This window comes from Zootoca vivipara, chromosome 3 (genome assembly GCF_965207765.1).
Source record: "Zootoca vivipara chromosome 3, rZooViv2.hap1.1, whole genome shotgun sequence".
Lineage (NCBI taxonomy): Eukaryota > Metazoa > Chordata > Lepidosauria > Squamata > Lacertidae > Zootoca > Zootoca vivipara.
In genome coordinates this window covers 40,526,935-40,549,546 of record NC_142586.1, presented here as the reverse complement: position 1 = coordinate 40,549,546, position 22,612 = coordinate 40,526,935, and the positions used below count along the sequence as shown (strand labels likewise).

Here is a 22,612-nt window from a genome sequence, read left to right as displayed (position 1 = left end):
CCACATTCCTGCTTCAGTCCATGGTGGCCTCTGTTGCCATCTATGCCTACAATCTTCTTAGCAGAGGCACCTACTGAAATTGTTATAGGTAGGTAGCTGCTTTGGTCTGATGTAGTCGAAACAAACAAACAAAATAAATAAAAGAAATTCTAAGGTGCTGCTGGAAGGATTTTTTTTTATTTTGTTTCTACTGAAATTGTGTTAGCTAGAAGATCTATCCTCTGCCCTGGAATGGTTAACTAAAATGTGAAATAAAATGGGGGTGGTGGTGATCTGAATTAGGACATGGCAGGTGCATAATGCTAGGTTTTGTTGGTAAATGGTCATAGCTTGCAATGATAATGAATGAATGAATGAATAATACTTTATTGTACCACTTGTTTACAGTGAGATTAAACAAGGATCTCCCCCCCACATTCTCTCAGTCCTTGTTACACTCTGGGTGCTGTCGTATGACCGCCAACCCCGAACGTCAGCTGCAATGTTGCTGTCTTTCATTCAGCAGCCTCACGGCCCATGGGTAAAAACTGTTCTTTAACCTGTTGGTGCGGCTTATCATGCTTCTATATCTCCTGCCCGAGATTGATTGGAATCAATATGATTGGAATCAATATGGTAAATATACCAAAGCCCACCTGCTATTAGAATGCATACACTCCTCACAAGAATCTACACATTGTGGAGGCAATTTGCATTTGTAATGTAAAAGTAATAAAATTTAGGACTAACAAACACACACTCCAACGTGTTAGCAAGGACCCGAGCTTTTCCTATTTGTTGCTTGCATGTATTATAAAGAGAAAGCAGCAATATATAAGGCATTCTGTTCTGAAGTCCAAAGCATTTTGAAAGTGGCCTCCCTATAACTTTGTCATAGGAGTACTGTACTCCATGGCAGATGACACTGTGCTATCCAGGTTCTTGAAGTTTTTTTTAAGAGGTTGCGATATCCATTGTGCAGTACATAGTCATAGAATCTTCCACTTCAAAGACATAGGGTTATAATGCAATTTTGTTTCTCATTTCCCTGAAAGTTGCTAATTAATGTAGCAAGTTGACTAAGAGCAAATAGTTATTTTGCTGTCTCATGCATTATTTATGAAGTGACTGTGGTTTTGTGTCAGGTTTAAAGATGCTCTTAATAGGATTCTAATAATTTTAAAAGTAGGTTAAATTGAGCTTAAATAGGAAATGGGTTTTTAGCTTTGTAGTCATGTGCATAATTGCTATTTGGATTGAGTACTTGGTTTTGTATTTTTATAATCTTTTTAAATTTGTGTTTAAATAAGCACATTTTATTTCTTCACAATATTTATGAATTTCACAAATTAGTCTTTATAAGAATTAATCAGATGTAGTCTATAATAATAATAGAGGCTTTATGTATTGATTTTAAATCAATTCATAGTACAGTATAAGGTTTGTCCTCTTACTGGTTCTCTAATTCGGTCAGCTTGCAGACTTAGTGTACATGGACTTTCCTTTTTATATTAGTTTTTGAAATACTGTATATCCCTTTAAAATGGAAAAACTCTAATTCATGATAATTATTTGTTCTTTCCTTACATGCTAAATAGATTTTCCATTGCAACTTTTTTTTTGTTAAACTAGCTTTTAAAAATATAAAAGCTACTCAGAGGTTTTGAGCATATTTTTCTTTTACAAATGATGCTTGAAATATTAAAAATATATGCTTTTGAAATTCAGTAGAGAATTACTGTACCTCCTAAGGTCTTTTGAATGCTTAAGGACATCTTCGGGATTCCGTAATAGTGATTTTACAGAAGTATCATAAAGCCTCAAGTCCAACTTCTGGTAAAACTGAAGGGCAGCATTCAATCTTAACATCAACCTCAAAGAAAGCTGCCCTTGTTGCTAGTCTGGCAGCAGCATTCTGTAGTCAGCAGCTATCTGGCGTTGTAGAACCTTGGTCATCTATTGGTTATGCTGGACTGAGAGTTAGACACCATTTAAGAGAAAAGATGGATAATTCCAAAGGCGTTACCATGCTATTTCCATTCCAATACATTCTATTTCATCTTCTTTAAGGATGTTTAGATTTATTATTATGACACTTGAAAATGCAGATGTTAGCCATGCATGCTTTGAATTGTCATTAGTAATGCTGCCAAAATGATATTTTAGCCTGTTGTGTTACAGTTTGGTTTCAGAATAATAAAACTTGTTAAGAAAGTTGTGGCATATGCTCTGCTTAGGCTAAGTAAATTAAGGCAAGGACATGCCTTGTGTGCCTAACTTGTGTGGGTGTATACTCTGCCTAGTAAATTATTAACGAGAAGAATACTATGATGAGAGGAATACTAAGGGTGAATTTTTGAAAAAGGTCCACTGACCTTTCTGCATTTACTCTCCTACTGCTACCAGCAAAGCTTTGACATTTTCTGCTCATGTGAGTAGGTGTTGTTGCATGATACCGTGTGGATTATGTAGACAGTATCAGTAGTGTGGTATGGGAGCAACAGTGGAGAAGGTAACAGTTGTGCTGTTCCAGGAAGTCTGTAAAGAAGGTATTATTACTTTACTTACAAGTTGGTTTTGTCACTTAATCCTATGTGTGAATATACACACTCCTTTCTCCAGCAGCTATACTATATCTCAAAGATGAATGTGTTAACTCTATTCCTTCCCATTCCACACTGTAATGTTGTGTTATGCAGTGCAAAAATTTGATGTGTGAAGTAGACTTTTGCAATCTGGCACATATACAAGGGGTCAAGAGTGATTTTTGATTCTACCATGCCTAAAGGTGCTTCTTTAGCACAAAATTGCTGGGGAAGGAAGGACTAGAAGTGAATATGAGACATTCTCAGTTTTTGTGTCAATTCAATTTCGAATAAATAAACTTGATCTTTTGAAAACCACCATACTAGCAACACATAAATATGTGTGATGTATTGAAAAATTCAGTACCTTCAAAATACATAAAGTTCTAGGGACCAAATATAGCACTTGCTTTTTCTATATAGTTATAGCACATATACTTGTATCCTAATTTCTGTTAAATCTTATTTCAAAAAGCTAAGAAAACGTCAAACCAAACCTATTCCAGGCAAGGTAGCAATCCCAGTATTATGATTGCTGCAACAATACCTTGATGAAAAGTGCTAGAAAGGTGATGAATGTTTTTCAGGAAGTTGCGAATGTTATTACTGTTTGAAATGTCAACACCCTTTCAATGAAAATGCTGAGTATGTAGAATTTAGATTGCTTTCACTCGAATCACAAAAAAGTCTCAACATGAAAAATTGTTGAAATTGTTTTTCATACTTGGATATTAACAGGACTTACAAAAGAGACAGGGATTCTAGATCTGAAATACTTAGATGGTACTTGAACATAATACGAAACACTTTGGGGTACCCTGTTCTAAGCAGATTCACTCCCATACATGAGGCAGTTAAAGAGACTGGCAATCGTCTGCCTTAAAGAGCTGATATCACGGTCTTAGCCTCAAGAAGGGGCTGAGAGAATCACGACATTTCTTGCAGTGAAGCCTCAGAGGGAGCTGTAAACAGTGACAGTGGTCAGCAAAGAGTAGGGTCTATGGTAAAGCTGCAGGGAGCTCAGCCAGGGTGAAGACTGCAAGAGAAGCTCCACAGAAACTCCTTGTGTACTTTCCAGGAGGCAAGTGACATCCAGGAAATCCTCAATACTCAAATCCGCTGGGAGGAGTGGCTCAGGATAATTGGCAGTTCAGCTGAAACAGTTACAGTGGAACTGTCATTTAGAGGAACAGATCCCTAGTTAATGCAAACACTAACGTATTTTAGTAACCTTTTGAAAACGCACATTTTTCTTCTTATAGTTATTTTATAATGAAGTATAACTATTAGTTAACTGCTATTGAGTCTGACCGGCCTTGTGTCACGCCTAACACCCACAGCTGTTTGTGTGTAAAAACAAGGTGTTATCATTAGCAGATCATTTAGATATATTGGTGGCCGTGGGCAAAAAGGTTAAAAACATACCTGGTGGGTATAGGTAGAAGTGTGTGAGTGGGAATAAACTGGATCCCCTTTACACATTTAGAGAATCAACAGTGTGAGTAGAAACTGTTTTCTCCATGGTATCCCTTGTGCTTTTTCTACCTCTTTGTCTCTCGAGACAGACTACTGCTGACCAACCATAAGAACCATCTAAGGCCCACAGAAATGGAGGGAAGGGATGAACACTGCTTTTATCAGTACATCTGCACCTTTTCTGATTCAGAAGTGTGTGGTGGAGTTGGCTTAATTTCTTCAGTCTGTTGTAGCCACCCAGCCATGCTGCCCACCCACCTGTGTGTCATACTCCTGCAGTTTCTACATTCCTGGGAGAGTAAAAGCCTTGTCAGCTATTACTGTCACACACAGCATTGATAGGGGATCAGAATCAGCCAAAAACAAAAAGACTTAAAGAATGAAAAGGAGGTAACTGGTAGGGTGTGTGTGTGCAAACCTGTGTAGGAGGGAAAGATATAAAGGTGGGTAATATTGCATAAAAATCTGCAGTGGTACAAAGAGGAGAGTGCTGTGGGATGGAGAGAGGGAGAAATGAGCAATATGGAATGCATAGGGTGGATCAAACTGACTCAATCTGTCAGCGCAAGGATTCCCTCTCATGCAATGGAACCCCTTGCCCTGTGCCCTCCCCAAGTCTCAGGTAGGTTGGGAGGACGCCCAGAACAGATTCAGGGGGGCATGGGGGGAGAGGGGGGAAAGTTCTGTTGCGCAAGTGGAAATTCTTGCACTGATGGAACAAGTTAGTTGGATATTGCTCATAAATACCTGTGGAAGGATAGGAGAAAGATGGGAGGCTAGTGAGTCCTGTAGATGAGGAAGCAGAAAAGGGGGGAATAACCAAGAGATGGTGCTGTATGGTACAGAAACAAAAAGCAGGATTTGCAAAGAATGGGTAACAGTTTAACTTAGTGGTTTCTTTGGAATATTTTTCTGCAGCTGACTGTGTGATATAGCCCTCTTGAATTGATAAAATTGTAAAGTCACTCTGCTGATTTGAGTAAAAGGGTTGTGGCATGTCATACCTCCCTGTTATTTCTTTGCTTATCATTTTATTACTAAAATACTGTTTAGTTGTAGATCATTGTTGTGTATGCCACTTAGATTTTTATAAATGTGCAAACATTAACAAATTGTGTATTTTCTTTTGGCAGGCACAACCAGTTGGAGAGTGTGATTTTAACATTCGTCTGGCATGTATTGAAAAAGAGATTATATTCCCACGACATGAAAAAATGAAGACTGGACAAATCGACAAAGCACAAGAACCTTTTAGTGTTCGTAACAAACCATTTTTTGACATCCACATTTCAAAAAAGGTAAACATGTTTTTGATTATTTAACTCTGTGTCCTTTGAGTTGTCATTCTCTTTGCATATGGTTTTTAATATCTTTCAAGATATCCTTGCATTTTAAAATATACAGTACCTTCAAACATAAGTTTTTTTGTTTAATATCCACTATTTTATTTTATTAAAAAAAACCTTTATTGATACAGTATAATGTGCATTTTAGGGGAGGTTTCAAAAAAGTTACTTAGAGAAAGGTGGTGAACAAGAAAAAGGGTTGTCTCTATCCCTACAATGTAGTGGTGAAGGTACTATCGTTGCTTTAATGGAAAGTCTAGAGCCATCTATATGTGTGTTTGAAATGAGGATCATTCATAGGAGGAGAATATATTGTCTTCTTCATTCTAGATAATTATTGGAGTGATTTTTTCCTTAAAACATTTTGTGGTTTGTTTCTTCTGCTGACCTTGGGTGTTTGAATGGGACAGCCCGTTATGTTTTTCTGCTGTAGACAAAATACCCCCCCCCCAAATCTGGGCCTCCTTCCTGTCCCCAATGTTGTGCCCGTGTTGCTGCTGCCTTGCTACCGTAGCTGCACTCTCACCTGCAGCTGCACCTGCACTCGAAATGTAGCCTTATTGGCTAATAAGGGTCCTTTAAGTTGCGCCCAGGCAGGGACAGAGACAGTCAATAACGACACCGAGGGTTGAATCCAGAGAAAGAGTTTAATCTCTAATTAGAGAGACTCTTGGTGATCCATATATTTCACGACAAGAGGAAAGAAAGACAAATTTGCAAAGATTCTTATACACTTCTTGGGCTCCTTCCCCCCTCCTCAGGAATCCACTCTGTAAGAGTGCGCACGCAAGAGGGTCATAGGTTACAAATACATATATGGATCTTCCTGTGTCCGGTCCTTCTCATAAACACATGCTGACTCAACAAAGCCTTCAGTAAGCCTTCAGTAAGGCTAGTTTATGCATCAAGCTAGCAACTTCCAGTGTCAGGCTGGAAGTGCATCATCGCTGATAATAAGCCCCTCTCTGCCTCTCGTTCTGTCCTCCAGACAAGGCCAGCTATTCGTCCTTGATAGCAAGCTGGGCATCCTGTCTCACTGTTCCTTTTGCTTACATTACACTTAGACACACAGATAGGCAAAGAGGAAAGCATTTTAAGAAGAAAAGCATCCACGGAATATGGGGGGGGGGCTAAGGCATACAATCAGAATTATACAATGCAGGCAATGCGAACGATAGGATCAAATTTAGCTCAATAATACAATTGGCAAATCTCTCCCTCCACCACCATGATACAACAACAGCAACAAGTGTACAATATTAGCAGTGAGGGCAAGGGTGCTGTGGCAGGGTCAGATCTCCAACCTACGGCAAATTGCTTCGCCTCGCCTCACTGAAGTGTCAGCCTTGGTGTTGAAACTATGTAGAATATTATTCTACTTGAAATGATTAGCTGCATGGGAATTCTGTACTGCTTTGGGGGCATGTTGGTGTCAGGATTTCCCTTAAAACAAGTGACAATCCTTAATGGCAGTGATTCCGGAGAGTCCTTAGAAGTAGACCACTCTTAACTGCATTCCCTCCCCTTCTGCTTGACTGCCAAAGTAACTGAGAGACAGAGATGGGATCTGAAGGTAATTATGCCACAGTCTTTTAAGTCTCTGAATGAAAAACTGCTTGGGAATCTAGTGTATGGTACTTTGAGTTCTCTGAAGTGTTAGAGGGATATAAAAATAAATAATATGATTTTGTGATTACGTACTCTTTTTGAAAAACAGTCTCTCATAATTGTCAATTGCTCCCCTCTCATTTTTTAATATTTATTAAATAAAACAAAATTTATTTAAAAAATTAGCAGAACAATTCTGTAATCTTTCTCTGCCACTTCAAGAAAAATCACTTCAAAAACTCTTAAATTGCTGCCTCCCCCCCCCCCAGTTTGGCATGAGTTTGGGGAAGCAAAACGTGACTGGCTAGGCAGGAATGTCCTTCACCTGATCGGTTCCTGGCAAACTGAAGAGAAGCATTTGACCTACCAGCTTTTCCTTGATACTATGGAATATGCTACTAGAAAAACAGAGGAAGAGGGAAAGGGAGTTCTTCGGTAGGAACTGCATGCTTGGAATGTGAAATTTTGGATTTCAAACGGAAGGTTTAAGATGAATGTGGATCTGACCACTCCCCTTGCATTTAAAAGAGAGACAACTCTCTCTTCCTATTCCTATAAAGTCCTATTGTTGTGGATTCTATACTCCATAAATTCTCATCCATTGAAAGGGAGGAATAACTAGAAGGGTATTTATTGAATGCAGATGCTAGTTTTAGCCCTTGTGCTGATCTGTGTCAGGGATGTACTTTTGAGATATTGATAAATAGGAGGCTTCAAGTGTGTCAAGAATTTGTAAAATATTTTGAAATAGCATCAGTACACTGAAGGCAGGATGTAAATAGCATGTAGCATATATCGTTTGCCAAGTAGTCTTTCATTGTAGAGGTAGATGAGACTCATGTTGGCTTTTGACAGAACAACAAATAGTGGCTGTGAGATTTCTACCCTTTCCTCTTCTCTTCCTTTTTTCTTCTACAGTGGTGCCTCGCTAGACGAAATTAATTCGTTCCACAGGTCTTTTCTTATAGCGAAAAATTTGTCTAGCGAATCCCATAGGAATGCATTGAATTTTTTTTTGCCCATAGGAACGCATTAATTGAATTTCAATGCATTCCTATGGGAAACCGCGATTCGCGTTTTCGTAAAACGCATTCGTCTAGCGAGGCAACCTCCGCTCGAAAAATCCTTTCGTTAAGCAGAAATTTCGTTAAGCAGGGCATTCGTTAAGCGAGGCTCCACTGTATCTCCAATTCATATGGTCATGATTATTTCCCCCTTTTCTAACCAGATGGTCTGCAGCTCCCAGGTAGCAAAGAATGGTAGCAATATCACATTCCTGCAGAAAATGGGCTCTGCCTATATGCTTGAAGGTGATTTAGAGGACGGCCCCTCCCTCCCTCCCTAGCTTTCAATGAATGTGAGAGTTACATTCTCACTAAAATTTCCCCCAGTTCTAAAGCTAGAAGTAAAGAGATGCAGTGATGTTTTGGAGAATGGTTACTTCTGGACACTGTCCAGACATATGGACATTTCTCCAAAGCTAAAAATGAGCAAAATTTATCCTGCGGGGAATGTCCTTATATATGTTTCCCTGGTAGAGAATATGGTGCTTTAGCAGAGTCCACTACATTATTTTACAGTGTGAGCATCCTGTTCTGCAGGGACTTGAGGCTTGCAGAGAAGTAGTCACAGTCCAGCTGAGTTTCTTCTGGGCAGGTGAAGTCAGTCAGCGTGAACTCCAGGGGTGGGGAACCTTTGGCCATGGGCTAAACCTGTTTGAACTGTGGTTCCCAAGCTTGGGACCCTTATGCAACGGATTTTGATAGGTGGGTGGGAGAACATACCTGTCAATCCTGGTGGGTTGCCCATCTCAACTGTTGAAGTTGGCCTGTGGGCAGGACCCGATAGAGACCATTGGAGCCAAAAATGTTCCTCCCCTGCCCACGGCCCTGCAGTAAGGTAAAGTCATGGAAGGTCCAGTCCTGTTAAGTCATTCAGGTAAAATAAAGGGATAAAACAGAACCCTGGACAGCTCCAGTGAGCCCTGTTGCAAAGATAATTGCCTTAACAGGGAGCTGAAACCACCATGGAAAGGAAAACCTGCTTCCTAATACAGCATACTCTCTTGAAAGAGATGGCTGTGTTTCTTAAAGGGCCTTGCCTGATTCTGTATCCTTTGACTCTTGAATAGATCTAAGATATGGACTTTTGGGGATCCTGTGATGGGAGGGAACAGATGGAGATAGTAAAGACTGTCCAGGTATAAGTAGACTGAACCATCATCTTATCCAAGTCTTCCTCAGAGCACTGTGAGACTCCAGGGTCAGGGGCCATGTCAATCGACTTTTGGATTTAGAAAGTACTGTTCAAGTGGATGATTTTTGTTTTTGTTTTTAAAGGAGACGCAAGAGTGATTTTCTCACCCTGGGAACTCTTGGAAATTGAAGGTGTGCAATATAAATCAAATCAATCAATTAAAGGGCAAGCCAAAGTCTTGGTAGATTGTGGCCTGCCATTTGTAATGGTTGCTTAAATTGTGCTTTCATTAGAGAGCATTTCCTCTTGGGTCCTGAGCTGCTTGTGAGAAGCAGATAATAAGAATTCACCACCTAGGCCTGCTTGAGAACCTACTAATCAGAAGTGACAGACACATGTGAGGCTGCTTCTGGTCTTACATTGTGTCCAAGTAGAAACCATAGAGAAAACTATGCTTTGCCGGGGGAGGGGAGTAAGGTGTATGTTTTGGCTATTTCTGGCTGGAAAATGAGTTAAGTTTAATGGATAATTTCATTTATTAAACTTTTTCCTTCCATTGAAAAAGCAATGCCCAAGATAATAACCAAATCATAAAACATAAGGAAAAACAAAGCTGTGAAGCAGCATGTTGGCTCTGCTTTGTAAATTAAGTTGCATATTAGGGGACAGGGGAGGACAGACTTGTATGAAGAATATGTTTGATGCTATTACTGACTTTAATGGGTTCAAAGGGGATGAATAGCTTGTCTACTGTAGGTAAAACCAGTAAGTGTTTGCCAGTGATTGTAGTAATCTGTGTTTGATTTCCCTACGTTTCAGCACATCAAGTTAAGCCGGTAATGAACATAATTTAATTAGATCTGTAGTTGACCATTTCAGCTAGCATTTACTTTATGGGTGGGTAGTATTGACTTCCTTCCTTACTCATAGATACAGACACAACCTGCCCCTTCACCACACAAATACCCAACCCACCTTTCCTACGTGGCCTGTCTCCCATCACTCTGTGCTGAAATGCTGAGATCCAGTTGTATCCCTTGTCTCAGCCAAGCTGATTAGTGCATGGAACAGCTGAAGAATGCTCCAATCTGACCTCTCCTCAACACTAATCAGCTGGGCAGTCAGAGCCTGTGGACCACACCAAAGTTGGCTGAGGGCTATGTGATTTCTAATGTACAAACACCAACAATAATTTTCAAAAAATAGAACTAGCTTGTCCATACAATTAGTCCACCGATTTCCCCTCCAAAATCCAATTTGTTCTTTTATATTTTTACAACTGTTTAAATGGACAGTGACATTATTATTAATCAAATTTGTATACTGCCCTTCATCTGAAGATTTCAGGGTGGTTCACAACATAAAAATTCAAAAGAGAACACAAAATACATAATAAAACAAAAACAAACCAAAGGGCAGTGACATTAATTTTAGTTTCTGAAGGACATTAGTTTAGTATTTTGGGGTTATACGCTAATGCATTGAAAGTCTAGATATCCAGCAACCATTTCACTGCTGTCAACAGGCTTTCAGTGTTTAAGGTCAGAATAAAAGCCTATCTGTAGTTTTGAATTTAACTGAATCAAGGGTCAGCTACATGTGCCCATTTATGTGGCCTGCCATCCATTAGACTGGCATATTCCCAAGATGTGTCTTTTTAATGACCTTTTTAAAATATGGAAATAGTTGGGTAAAAAAAATATGTAGGAGGCACTGTAATACAGATATGCAGTGCCACTGGGTTGAATGCAATGGGCCTCAACAACAGCAGAACTTTTGGGAGCTTTTTGCTATTTTTACTGATTCAGAAGGCCTCTGAATCAGATCCCCCAAACATGAGGAGCTGCTTTTCAGGTTGTAGAGAAGGCTACTAGTTTTACATTTAACTCTGAGTTAGTAGTAGTAGTAGTAGTAGTAGTAGTAGTAGTAATATATTATTATTATTAATACCCCACCCAGCTGACTGGGTTTCCCCAGCCACTCTGGGCAGCTCCCAACCGAATGTTAAAAACAATACAATTAAAAACTTCCCTAAACAGGGCTGCATTCAGATTTTTTTTTTAAAGTAAGATAGTTGCTTATTTCCTTGACATCTGATGGGAGGGCATTCCACAGGGCAGGCTCCACTACCGAGAAGGCCCTCTGTCTGGTTCCCTGTAACCTCACTTCTCATAGTGAGGGAACCACCAGAAGGCCCTTGGCTCTTGGAGCTCAGTGTTGCAATACATGATTCTCTTATTCATCCTTCACATCATGTATTTCAATCTTGATACTATCTGTTGTCTTCAACATGAAGTTCCAGATTCAATGTATTAATTTAGAACAGGTATCTTTATTAACAAGCAAGCACCCGTATATGTACATCCATCAACTGAACAATCTGACTGACAGGCTTGTTCTTAAGATTCTGTTCATCTCAAAGATGAAGCAACATACATCATCATGGGGCATGTGTGCGAAGTGGGCTGTAAAACAGGAAAGAGGAGGAGACATGGAAATGGCAGGTAGTCCATGTGAAGTGAGAGTTGAAAAAAGGAGGGAAAGGGGATGGTGATAATAATGGTATGTGTGCAGGTAAAGTGGGACTGCGGAATAGAGAAGTGGCTTCAGAAATAGAGTTGGGAAGGTGGAAAATGGATAAGATTCATTGAAGGGGAAGGGGAAGTTCTAGGGGATTAAGCTGAGGGAGTGGTGGGGGTTGGCGAGTGGAACAAACTGGGGTTCAGGCTCTAGTTACTGAATTTTGGGGATGTTACATGTTGTTGCTTGGCAGGGGGTTGGACTGGATGACCCTTGTGGTCTCTTCCAACTCTATGATACTATGATTCTATGATGGAGATGTAGACTATGTGGATGTACTGTAGTGTCCACTCTTAACCAAAAAAGCAAAACAGAAAGCTTTTGGAATACTTGGTGGTTTGTTTCTGTCCTCATTTATGTTTTCCACTGCAATAGTATACTTTTTATTTTATTTTAATGTCTTTTCTGTCGACACTTGTAAGTTCATGTATAAAACATAACATACTATTATGTCCTCAACTAAAATGTCACTCGGGAAAGCTCATCAACCCTGGCATACGATTCTGCTCTACCATGCCAATTGGTAAATGCCTGAGTGAACAGAAGAGCTTTGCAGCATGCCACAAAGGTCATCAGACAAGGAATAAATGTTCACATTTATGGAAGCATGAACTCTTGCTGCATTTGAATGCTGCATGTACTTTTAACTGAAATAATCAGATATTCTTCCATTCTTACTTTTTTAGTCTTTTGTTTTTCCTTCCTGCTAAGTAACAGTGGTGAATATTGTTTACATCTACCTCAAGATGTCAATATGGAAATTGCTTCTCAGTGGCTATTAGACTTTCAAATCCACTTGAAGTGTAACCCTGTTCTTATAATGGACTATAATAGATCATATTATCAATCTGTGCTCTTTGCGTAGTCGGTCATATCAATGACTATAGTATCAAATGATTTTCTTCCATTAAATACATTCAAGTGAGACCCCAGAAAAAGTTAAAAGTATGGCGTGTTATTGTTCATTGTTCCAACCAGTCATGCCCCCCTTTAAAGGATACTCCCATTTCTCCTCCTCCTGATTTCCTGCCCCCGCTCCAACAGTAAGTATTCCATAGACACTGAGCATACTCAGAACTTATTGGGTTGTCTTTCAGTTCCCCTCTTGGGTTCCCCGCCTACAAAGCTTTATTGTACTGCTGCAAACCTTGGAGATCCCCAAGCTTGCTGATGCCTCCCTCTTGATGTAGACAGTGCCATTTGGTATACATAAGGACCATCACTCACCTTTGAGCATTGGAAAGGACAAGGGACAAGTGAATATCTACAACAAAAAGTTGCAGTCTAGAATGCTTCTTCTCAACATTCCAGTCATTACATTCAACTTCCTCAATAGTCAGCTGGGTTTGTGCTCAGTTCTCATTGGGTTTTAGAATGTGGAAGGACATACTTGATGCCCCATCCAGTTACTTTGAATTCATGGATTTCTCCATTGATTTCTGTGGGCTGCTCTGCAATCTTGAGAGTTTCCTCGAGGATACCTCTCCCTTGTGGCATGGAGCCATTTTGGGGACTGCAGTCAGAGAATTGAATCCCAAGTATAGATTATGATTATAAGAACAACAGAGTAAGTAACTGTCATTCTAATAGGCATTTTAATCTTGCTTAATCAGGGTATATTGTACCAACGGATCTTTTGCCTTTCCACCAAAATGATACTTGATCACCAGCCATGAGGGGTAAACATCTTGAATTTCCCCCTTGGCTTAAAGGAATGCTGCTTCATATCATGTTTTTGTTTTTGTTTAACGAGTATAAGTTTCTTGGGGAAAGGCCATAGCTCAGAGGCAGCCTTGCAACCAAAAAGTCTCCAGTTCAATCCACAGCATCTTTATGTAGGGTTGGGAGAGACTCCTGCTTGAAATCCCAGAGAGCCACTTCCAATCAGTGTAAGTACTGAGCTAGCTGGACCAATGGTCTGACTCAGTATAAGACAGCTTCCTATGTTCTTGCTTACTATTTATTATTACTACTTCAGATTACTGTCCTTTTACTATATGTTTACTATGTACTTAAGAGGATTTATAAAGTGTTCATCAGTGAATGGGTTCCCATGAGTGAATTTGCTATTAAGAAACCATTTAAGTCACAGAGAAGTCAGCAAAATATTTTCTTTTCTTTTTTCAAAAAAGAAAATCTACATTATGGTATGTGTCCATCGTCAACAGGTTCTCATAGACCCAGTATGGGGAGAGCTGAAATTGATCTGAAATTCAGTTCTGCCTAGCCTGTATTTTTAAAAATTAAAAGAGGAGAGAGGGAGGTGTTCGTGACATGTTAGAACTCAAAGAGGGGAGAATGACCTGTCCTTCCAGAATGAAAGGAAAAGAGTTGGATAGAGTTCCTACTTATGTTCTTCCTGATAACAGTGACCAGAGAGGCCAGCCAAGTGATGTAGATAAAGGAAGAAGGGAGGAATGTTTGAAACTCCTGCCACCCAAAAGTTTCCTTCTTTCAAAATCAAATGCTTCTTCATACAGTGGCAGATAAATGATACAAGTTTGGGCATGTCACTTAACTGGTTTTTGTATAAGAACAAAAGGGCAGTGGAAAGCACCCCACCTACTCATTTTGGATCTAGTCCATTTTATTCTGAGGATTATATTTGTCCTTAATATAGGAAATCAATTCAGGGGGCACTTGAGATATGAGATTTTATGAAACAGAGGGGGAACATGTGCTTAACAATAATAAAGTAATTTAATAATGTGTAATTATTTATTGCTTCTGATATTACTACTGGAATAATTTAAGCTACAGTGTAATTAATTTCTTCAAATGAAAACTTTGCATTAAGCTCACCTATGTGATTCTCTTAGAAACAGCAATTTGCCATTTGCCATTCAGTTTATCCAAAATATTACATAATTTGTGAAGCTTTCTCTAAAAGTCTAAAATATTAATATTTGAAAATTGATATATTTATGGATAAAGTAATCCTAAGAAATGCCAGCGGTAGCCACTATTGATAAGCTGGGGGTCACAAATATCACTTAAATTGTATTAAATTGCAGAAGTTTTAGGCTTGCCAGGGCCAAATTTTCAAAAGCCCTGCCTCATCGCATCTTCTCTAATACTTCCTTTTTCTGCACCCCATGTCCCTCATCAGATGACATTCCTGTACCCTCCCATTCTTACTCCCCTAGTCATACACTTCTCCTTGTACATTTTCCAGGGTGTAATCTTCTCTAGCTAGAAAATCTGGGCTTCCTGGACACTTGTATGCATAGTATAAGCATTTTGGCAGCGCTGAAAGGGGGAGAAAACTTGTTGCTTGGCTACTCCGATTATATGAAATGAAGCTCAATCTTTATTTAATTATTTCAAGAGTTTATATACAACTTAACAATAAAGTTTCCAAGCAGTGTACAATAAGATTGAAAAACGCATGCCCTGGATAAAATGAATAAGGAAAACAAAAACAATGCCTATGGTAATAGAAAGGTCTTTGTCAAGCATCTGATCTCAGTTGGGAGGGAGTTCTTTAGATTCTGTCTTTGTAGGTAAAGGCTTGCTTGAAACCTTGAAATTTTCAGATAGCTTAAGAGTTTCCAAGCACAGATGGCGTATGGCCTTGCTCTTTCATTATCTTTCAGTGTTGTTTTGCCATGGGTCCAGATGGTTGAATCCAGAGGATAGGGTGGGGAGGTGCACCACACTTTTGCTATTGGGTGCTGCAGGGCACCATTTTGTCTCCAATGCTACTTGTATGAAGCATTTGGGAGCTTTCATTAGATGATTTGGCTCTGCTCAGTTCTGGTATTCAAAATCAATTTACCGTACTGGGCTCAGAATTCTTTAATTATAATGATATTGCCAGGTTTAGCAAAATAATACAAAGTAAATCCTGCAAGCTTAAAACATGCCTACCCTGGATGTAGGTTGCTGTTCTTATATATTGTAAGCTAGATAACTGAAAACTGGTTCACAAGTGCACATTTATGACATGAGGATTGCACCATGATTTGGTAACTTGCATATGTGGGTGAGCTTTCACATAGCAAGGCACGACAGATGGAACTTAATATCGCCTTAAATTTGATGTTTTCTGTAGGAATCTGTTCACATATTCAGCTGTCAAATCATGTGATGTTCATACATGTGTGAGCCATCGTTTACGTGCATGAGTAGGTTCACCTTTTTTGTATACATTTTATAGCATTATTAAGCCAGTATTATCCTTGAGAAGGAGTATTATTGACATTTCCCTTCTGTCGTGATGATGTAAAAAAAACTGTAAAGACTTATTAAGACTTTCTAGTATAGGCACATGATGGTTTGTCTCCCTGTGCCCCCTACAGAGTATGATTCCATGGAGGGTTATTGTAGATCACAGTGAGCAAAAGAGTAGTGCAGAAAGTTAAATAATGACATTTAAGTCAACCTATGCAACTTTTTCCAAATTCTACAATACAGTATAGCAATGATGTGTTGTTTCTAAGAATATTATGTGTTTAAAACATGACAGCTGGTCCTAGCACGAGACAAATGGAAGTGAGTAAACTCTGTCTCTAAGAGTAAACCATAAAACAGCATGGTACTTTCTTCAAACCCTGAGGCAAGTATACATTCTGAAACTACACCTCCTGTTTTTTTCCTGCTTCGTTTAATGTTTGCACGGTTGCATTTTCTGAAGTCTTTGTTGTCTTTAGATAGTACTATATTTAATAATGTTCTGTCCTCTAGCTCTTAACAGTGTAGGGAGAGGTTTTAAATGATGAAATTCCAGTCTCATACATTTTGAATTAACTGTAATTAATATAAGTTGGAAGGCTACTTTGGGGGACTCCAATCCATCAGTGTAAAGTGAAAAAAGCAGCAGATAGGAAATAGAAGTAAAATTACATGCGAAGAGATGTGGAGAAATGTGTGTATTTGTTGGATGCTTCCAAGCTCCATATTTAGGTGGAGAAACAATTGACACCATCTGGTGATTTTTTTTTGCCAAAACTGTGACCCCCTTCTTTGTTTGATTTTCAGTTTTGTTTTCATTTTCCATGCCTTCAGGAAGGACTGAATCACCTCACCTCTCAGCCCTCTCTTTCTTGCCAGAATTGGCATTATTATTCTCCCTGCCCTTCTTCCAGCTCCATCTGTTCCTTCTTGTTTTTTTGCCCTATTTGTCATCTTCTCCTGTTTTCTCTCCTCTCTCTTCCTTCCCATTTTCAATATTTCTGCTTTCCTCACTCCTTTATTTTGTCCAGCTGCTCTCAAGAAAACTAGAAGATGTGCACCTAGGATTTAAATCAATACTGTTCTGCTATGGCTATTAAGTCTTTTTCTCTACCCTTTAATGCATTCTTTCACTACCCTTTCCTTTTGCATAGTTCCTGCTTCATCGAAAACCATGTTTTGATTTCAAGTTTTTGTTGAAAAAATGGCTTTGATTGTATCATGATTAACATCACCAACAGCAATCTTTCCAAGCCTAAATAAAGTACGATAGAGCAGGGATGTTTTCAAGTTGGCGAGCCACACATGGTTTGTCTGGTATCACAGAGAACTGCCCGCACTTCTGTTGTTTCTTCCTAGCTGTCTTCTAATGGCTGCTCCCACCCCTCACCCCCGTTTGCTCTTCTGTTTCCTGTCCTAAAAGCTGTCCACACTACTGGTCCATTCTTCCTTTGAACAGTGCACACTCTGCATCTTCCATCCACTGCTGCTTCCCCCAGCAGCCTGCCAACCGTCCTCTGGCCTTTCTGTCTTCTGCCACTGTGGATAGGGTTGCTGTGACCTAGAGTTCTTTCTCTTTCTAAGTTCCCTTGATGCTAGCCTATGCTATATTTTTATTTAAGGTTCATTAATGAGTAATATAAGCAAAACAGACACATATCGTAGTTACCTGATAAAAGGAAAGGGAGCAGGCTTTGTCTGTTGGAGGAAGAAGCATGATTGGGTATTCCAGATCACGTAAGCATGCTCAGACCAGTATATGTCTTCGCCAACCCAATATTGTCAAGCCAACATACTTTTTATGCTTTTATATATTGAGTAGGTACCGCTACAGCGCGAAGGCATTTCTGTGTGCTGCTCTGCTTCTACAGAAGCAGCTTTGTCATGCTGGCCACATGAGCTGGAAGCTGTGTGCCGGTTCCCTTGGCCAATAACGCAATATGAGCGCCGCAACCCCAGAGTCGGTCATGACTGGACCTAATGGTCAGGGGTTCCTTTACCTTTACCTATATTGAGTCAAATTATCTATTATTATGCAAAGTAACTAATTCTCTGCTTGGTATCAAGTAAGGATTTATCTCTCTCTCTTGTGTAATAAACTTGGAACTTGGTCTTCCCTCTTTATCCCGACTTCTGGTCTTTAATTTGAAGTGTTTTGGGTATCTGTGGCCTCTTTTAATGGGGTGGAATCTGTATTTTATCTGAATAGATGTCTTTTTAGACTTCTATTGGTCATATTTCTTTTACTTGGCATTAATATAAGTTACTGAGTACCTGAGTCTGTTAGACAGGAATATCCAGAAGAAGCTCATGGACCACCAGAGCCTGTAAGGCCAGATTCTGGAGCCCATGGGTGCATGAGGAACCAGATGCCTCCCATTGCAGTTCACTAGTCCAGCAGCACAGGGGAGCATACCACGAGAGAGGCTGTGGAATAGAGGAGGGCTGCTAGAGAATTGTTCCTTGAAGATGCTGAAATTCTCCACAAGGGCATGGAGCCTGAAGGAAGTAGTCCAGAAACAGAAACTTAAAAGGCACCTGTCTGCACTCAATCTTTGTCGGAGCAATTTGCTAACTTGGGAGCTATCTGCAGTCCTGAAATTTCTGAACAGCCTTACCTTGTCAGCAGCCTTGTCTCCTCCATAGTATCCAGCAATGGACCAAAACATGGCAGCTACAGGCAAACAGGAATATCATCCCAGCTGGTGAATAGCACATCTAATTGCCAAACTCTGCCACTTTGCATTTTGCACATTTTCTTTGGAGAGAAAGTGTATCCACTGACCCTGGTACTTGTATGGCTCCACAGTATGCCAACACCATGGGGCTAACTTAGATCAATGCTTCTCACCTCCAGCCTCTAAAAGAGTTTCCTCTGCCAAAGATATACAGTGGTACCTTGGTTTGCAACCTCTTTGGATTACAACCGTTTTGGATTAAAACCGTTTTGGATTACAACCACGCCAAACCCGGACGAACGTCTCCCTTTTTTATTTACAACCAATTTTTTAAATATTACAACCATTTTTTTGGGGAGGCCCCATTGGCAAAAGTGCACCTTGGGTTACAACCTGTTTTGGTTTACAACTGGACCTCCAGAACGGATTATAGTTGTAAACCAAGGTACCACTGTATTGATGACTTCTTTATCATCTGTGCATATGGGCAGGAGATATTTGGGAAGTTCCACCAGGATTTTGATAAGTTTCACCCCACCACCGCCAGCTAGACCAGGCATGAGAAGTCTCAGACTTCGGGGCAGAATGCAGCCCTTGAGGCATCTCTGTCTGACTTCTCCCATACCACATCCCTCACTGGCCCTGCTTTGCACTCTCCTCGAGTGCTTTTGCCTGGCTAGAATGTGCCCTTGAACTTTGATAATGTTTCTTGTTTCCTAGGATGGGGAAGAGGACTATGCAAGTAAATTAGCATTTCTTGCTCACCTTTGCTTCTGGCCTTGCCCACTACTGGCCTGCCACCCCTGGAAGGTTGCCTAGAAGCTCAGACTAAAAAGGTTTTCCAATCTCTGAACTATTTCATTTTGTGGACATTATTGTGCAACTAATGGACAGACAAGCACCACCTTAAAATGGAACCCTTTCTGACCACTACACATGCCTACAACTTCCAGCTTCTACCCAGCACATATCACAAAAGTCATTGTTTGCATCCAGTCCTTATGACGGCATTTGTATTTGCTCAGAGACATTGAACAGAAACTCAAACTTGAGAATTCACACCATGTATTCCTCAGACTGCAATACTCAACTAATGAAGTGAAAAATCAGATCAGCAAAGCCAGATTCATACTCAGGAATAGTCCAGGATAGGACTTCCGGTTTACCACCATTTGCCGATCGGCGGGGGATTTTTCGGGCTCCGAAGTCCCCAGCGCCACAGGGGGGGGGGAAGGCTGCTGGAGTGCCGCAGCCACCCTGAGAACCCCCGGATTGGGCTTTCCGGGGATGTGGGATACCCAGCCGAGCTCCCCAAAGTCCTGGCTCGCGGCCCGGCGGCTTTTTGTGGAGCGCCGTGAGCGCAAGAGCGGGACGGAGCCTTGGGTCCACTTGCTACCCCTGAGGCGCACAGCTCCGTGCCGGCGACAGATGAGCGGTGGATACCTCCAAGATATAAAAACGGACTTGTGAGTAATCATATTATTGAATTTGGACTTTATAAAGATTTGGCCCTGGGAGGGAATTAAAAGAGGAAACGGAGGTCGTTCCCCCCCCCCACTCCGAGGAATCTACGACGCAGATACCGAGCCTGCAGCCATAGAGCTGGAAAGGACTCTGTCTTTCTTTAAAAGCTAAGCTGAACCCCTTCCCTGAGGCAGCGGAGCCAAGGGAAGGAGAATTTATGTTTTATTGAGTATCCGCAAAGTATGTAGTGTTTTTTTTAACGACCCCTCTGAGACCCTGGGGGGCAGGAATCTGGAAACTGACCATTTGCCATTGGGATGCCACAAGCTGAGGAAATTTCTTATCAAACAATTTATTGAACTTGTCTAATGATCTTTTGAACTTGGTTCTTTATAATTTTGCAATTCTTCTTTAAATTGGAAACAAAGTTTGAAATTGGAACTTTTAAAATTGGATTGGTGGATAAAAAGAACAAAGCATTGTCCTGCACAGCAGCCCAAACTCCATATTGAAATATGAGGAGATAAAAGAACTGGCCAGTCAAAACAGTAAGTCACAAGATGGAAAATAACTGGCTACAACGTATCTGGGAACAAACCCAAGAAGTGCTGGAAAAAGTGAAAATATACAGAAGCAACACTGTGACTCTCATCGACAACCAGGAGCCACATGCTAAAATTTTGGAATCTAAAGACAACAAAGACTTAATAGAGGATGGACAAGAAGAGCAACAGCAAGTGAAATTAGTGCAGCCTGTGAGAGAAGCTGCACAATGTCTGGATTACAAACAGGAGGCTCAAAAAGAAGAAAAAAACCAGGATGCCGACCCCTCAGTGAGAGAGAGGGATCGGGCTCCTGGTAAAACCAACCAAGCAGTGGTAAAGGACAAAGACTTATCCTGGGATCGAGCCCCCCTAGTGAGAGGAGGGAGGCGAACCCCAGGCAACAGTTCAGCTACATGGGAGGACAAGAAAAGGGAAAGATGAAGGTGGGAGGGAGCTAAGAAACTGCATCAACAGAAGAAGGGATGGGGAGAGGAGGGTGGGCTGAAGTGGTTCAGGGATGGTGTGGGTTGAAAGAGAAGTGGCATTCCGATTGGGATGGATTATATGGATTTGAACTCGGACTGTACGAAGGACTGCTAACCAGAGAATTGCTAACCAGGGGATAGAGGGGGGTAGCGGGAATTGTAATAGGTTAGAAATAAGTTGTTGATTGAAATTGATTAGAATATTTTAAAGGAAAAAAATAGGCTAAAGGAAGTTAGTAGAGAATTGGAAAATTATGAAATGAAATAATGAAATATTAAGAATAGGGTTTTAATAAGTGATTAATATAAAGGAATTGTAATGAATTGTAACGGGACAATGATTATGTGTAATTAGACAATGATTATGTAATACGATTATAATTTGAAAGCTGCACAAATTGGGATATTATAAAGGCTCGGAAAGGGAGGGACGGGGAAGCCGAAATTATGCTATGAAATGAGGTTATATAATGATTGTTTATTTTTTCTCTTTTTTATTGTCTGTATTTGTTTTTGTAATTCTTTTTTTTTCTTTTTTTCTTTTTTTTAATCTTTTGCCATTTTGGCGTGTTTTTGTTTTTTGTTTGAAAATCCTATATATATATATATATATATATATATATATATATATATATATATTAAAAAAGGAATAGTCCAGGATAGGCGATGAACAGAGCTATTACTATTACTATTACTATTGCATTCTTACTCCAAACCAGCATGTTCACCACCTCCAGACTGCCAAGATGCACCTTTTCTTGTTGCTTTTAAACAATATATGAAATTAGTGGATTATTTTCAAAACTTGCTTTGAATTTTGGCATTACTGGTAGAGTCATAATGGAACAACGAAACCAGGCTATACGAACCACACCCCAAGTCCTTGGCAGCCAACCATTTTGTCCCTACTGCAGCAGAGGGGTCTCCCATGTCTCACTCCTAACTTATCCTGCCAGCTACTGATGCAAGCAACAATCAAACATGAGTAAACCCACAGGAGGATTCCTCTAGCAATAGAGTAAGGTCTGTAAGGCCCAGCATAAATTGGGTCATCTTTGCTGGTTCCATAATTAAGATTAATCACAATTTGTCTGGGTCCGGATGTCATGAAAAGTTACATTTAATATGAAGCAGAAATGAAGTTTCTAGCCTCTTCCTTGCAGCTGTGCTGGAGTAGGAGGGAAGAGTGCAAGAGCCTGAGGTTCACTGTTGTTTGGCCTTTTAATATGAATGGGCAAAAGCAGCCATTGTCTGATTCTGATTGATACCTTTGGAATACACAGTAATGAAATCCCGAAAAATATTTTCTTTGAAATGGTGCTTTATGCACTAAGTATCTCACTTCTTTTTGAAGTGTTCTCCAACATCTTACAGCAAAATCATCTCAAAACATGTTTGGTTTTCTTATTTGAGTAGCACTTGAAACCATCTTGGGGAAATTAATGGAAAATTTTTACCTTTTAAAAGAGTAACACACCAAGGCGCTGAATTATCGCT

At 40.1% G+C, this 22,612-nt stretch overlaps 1 protein-coding gene across 2 annotated transcripts in view; it reads left to right on the top strand.

Moving 5' to 3' along the window:
- The window catches only part of RNGTT (RNA guanylyltransferase and 5'-phosphatase), a 113,881-nt gene that overhangs the window by 44,594 nt on the left and 46,675 nt on the right, over window positions 1–22,612 (top strand). For both annotated transcript variants that reach the window (XM_035109413.3, XM_035109415.3), the window contains exon 11: window positions 5,174–5,338. In XM_035109413.3, the coding sequence (XP_034965304.1) occupies window positions 5,174–5,338 (165 nt within the window). The remainder of the gene's footprint in view (window positions 1–5,173; window positions 5,339–22,612) is intronic.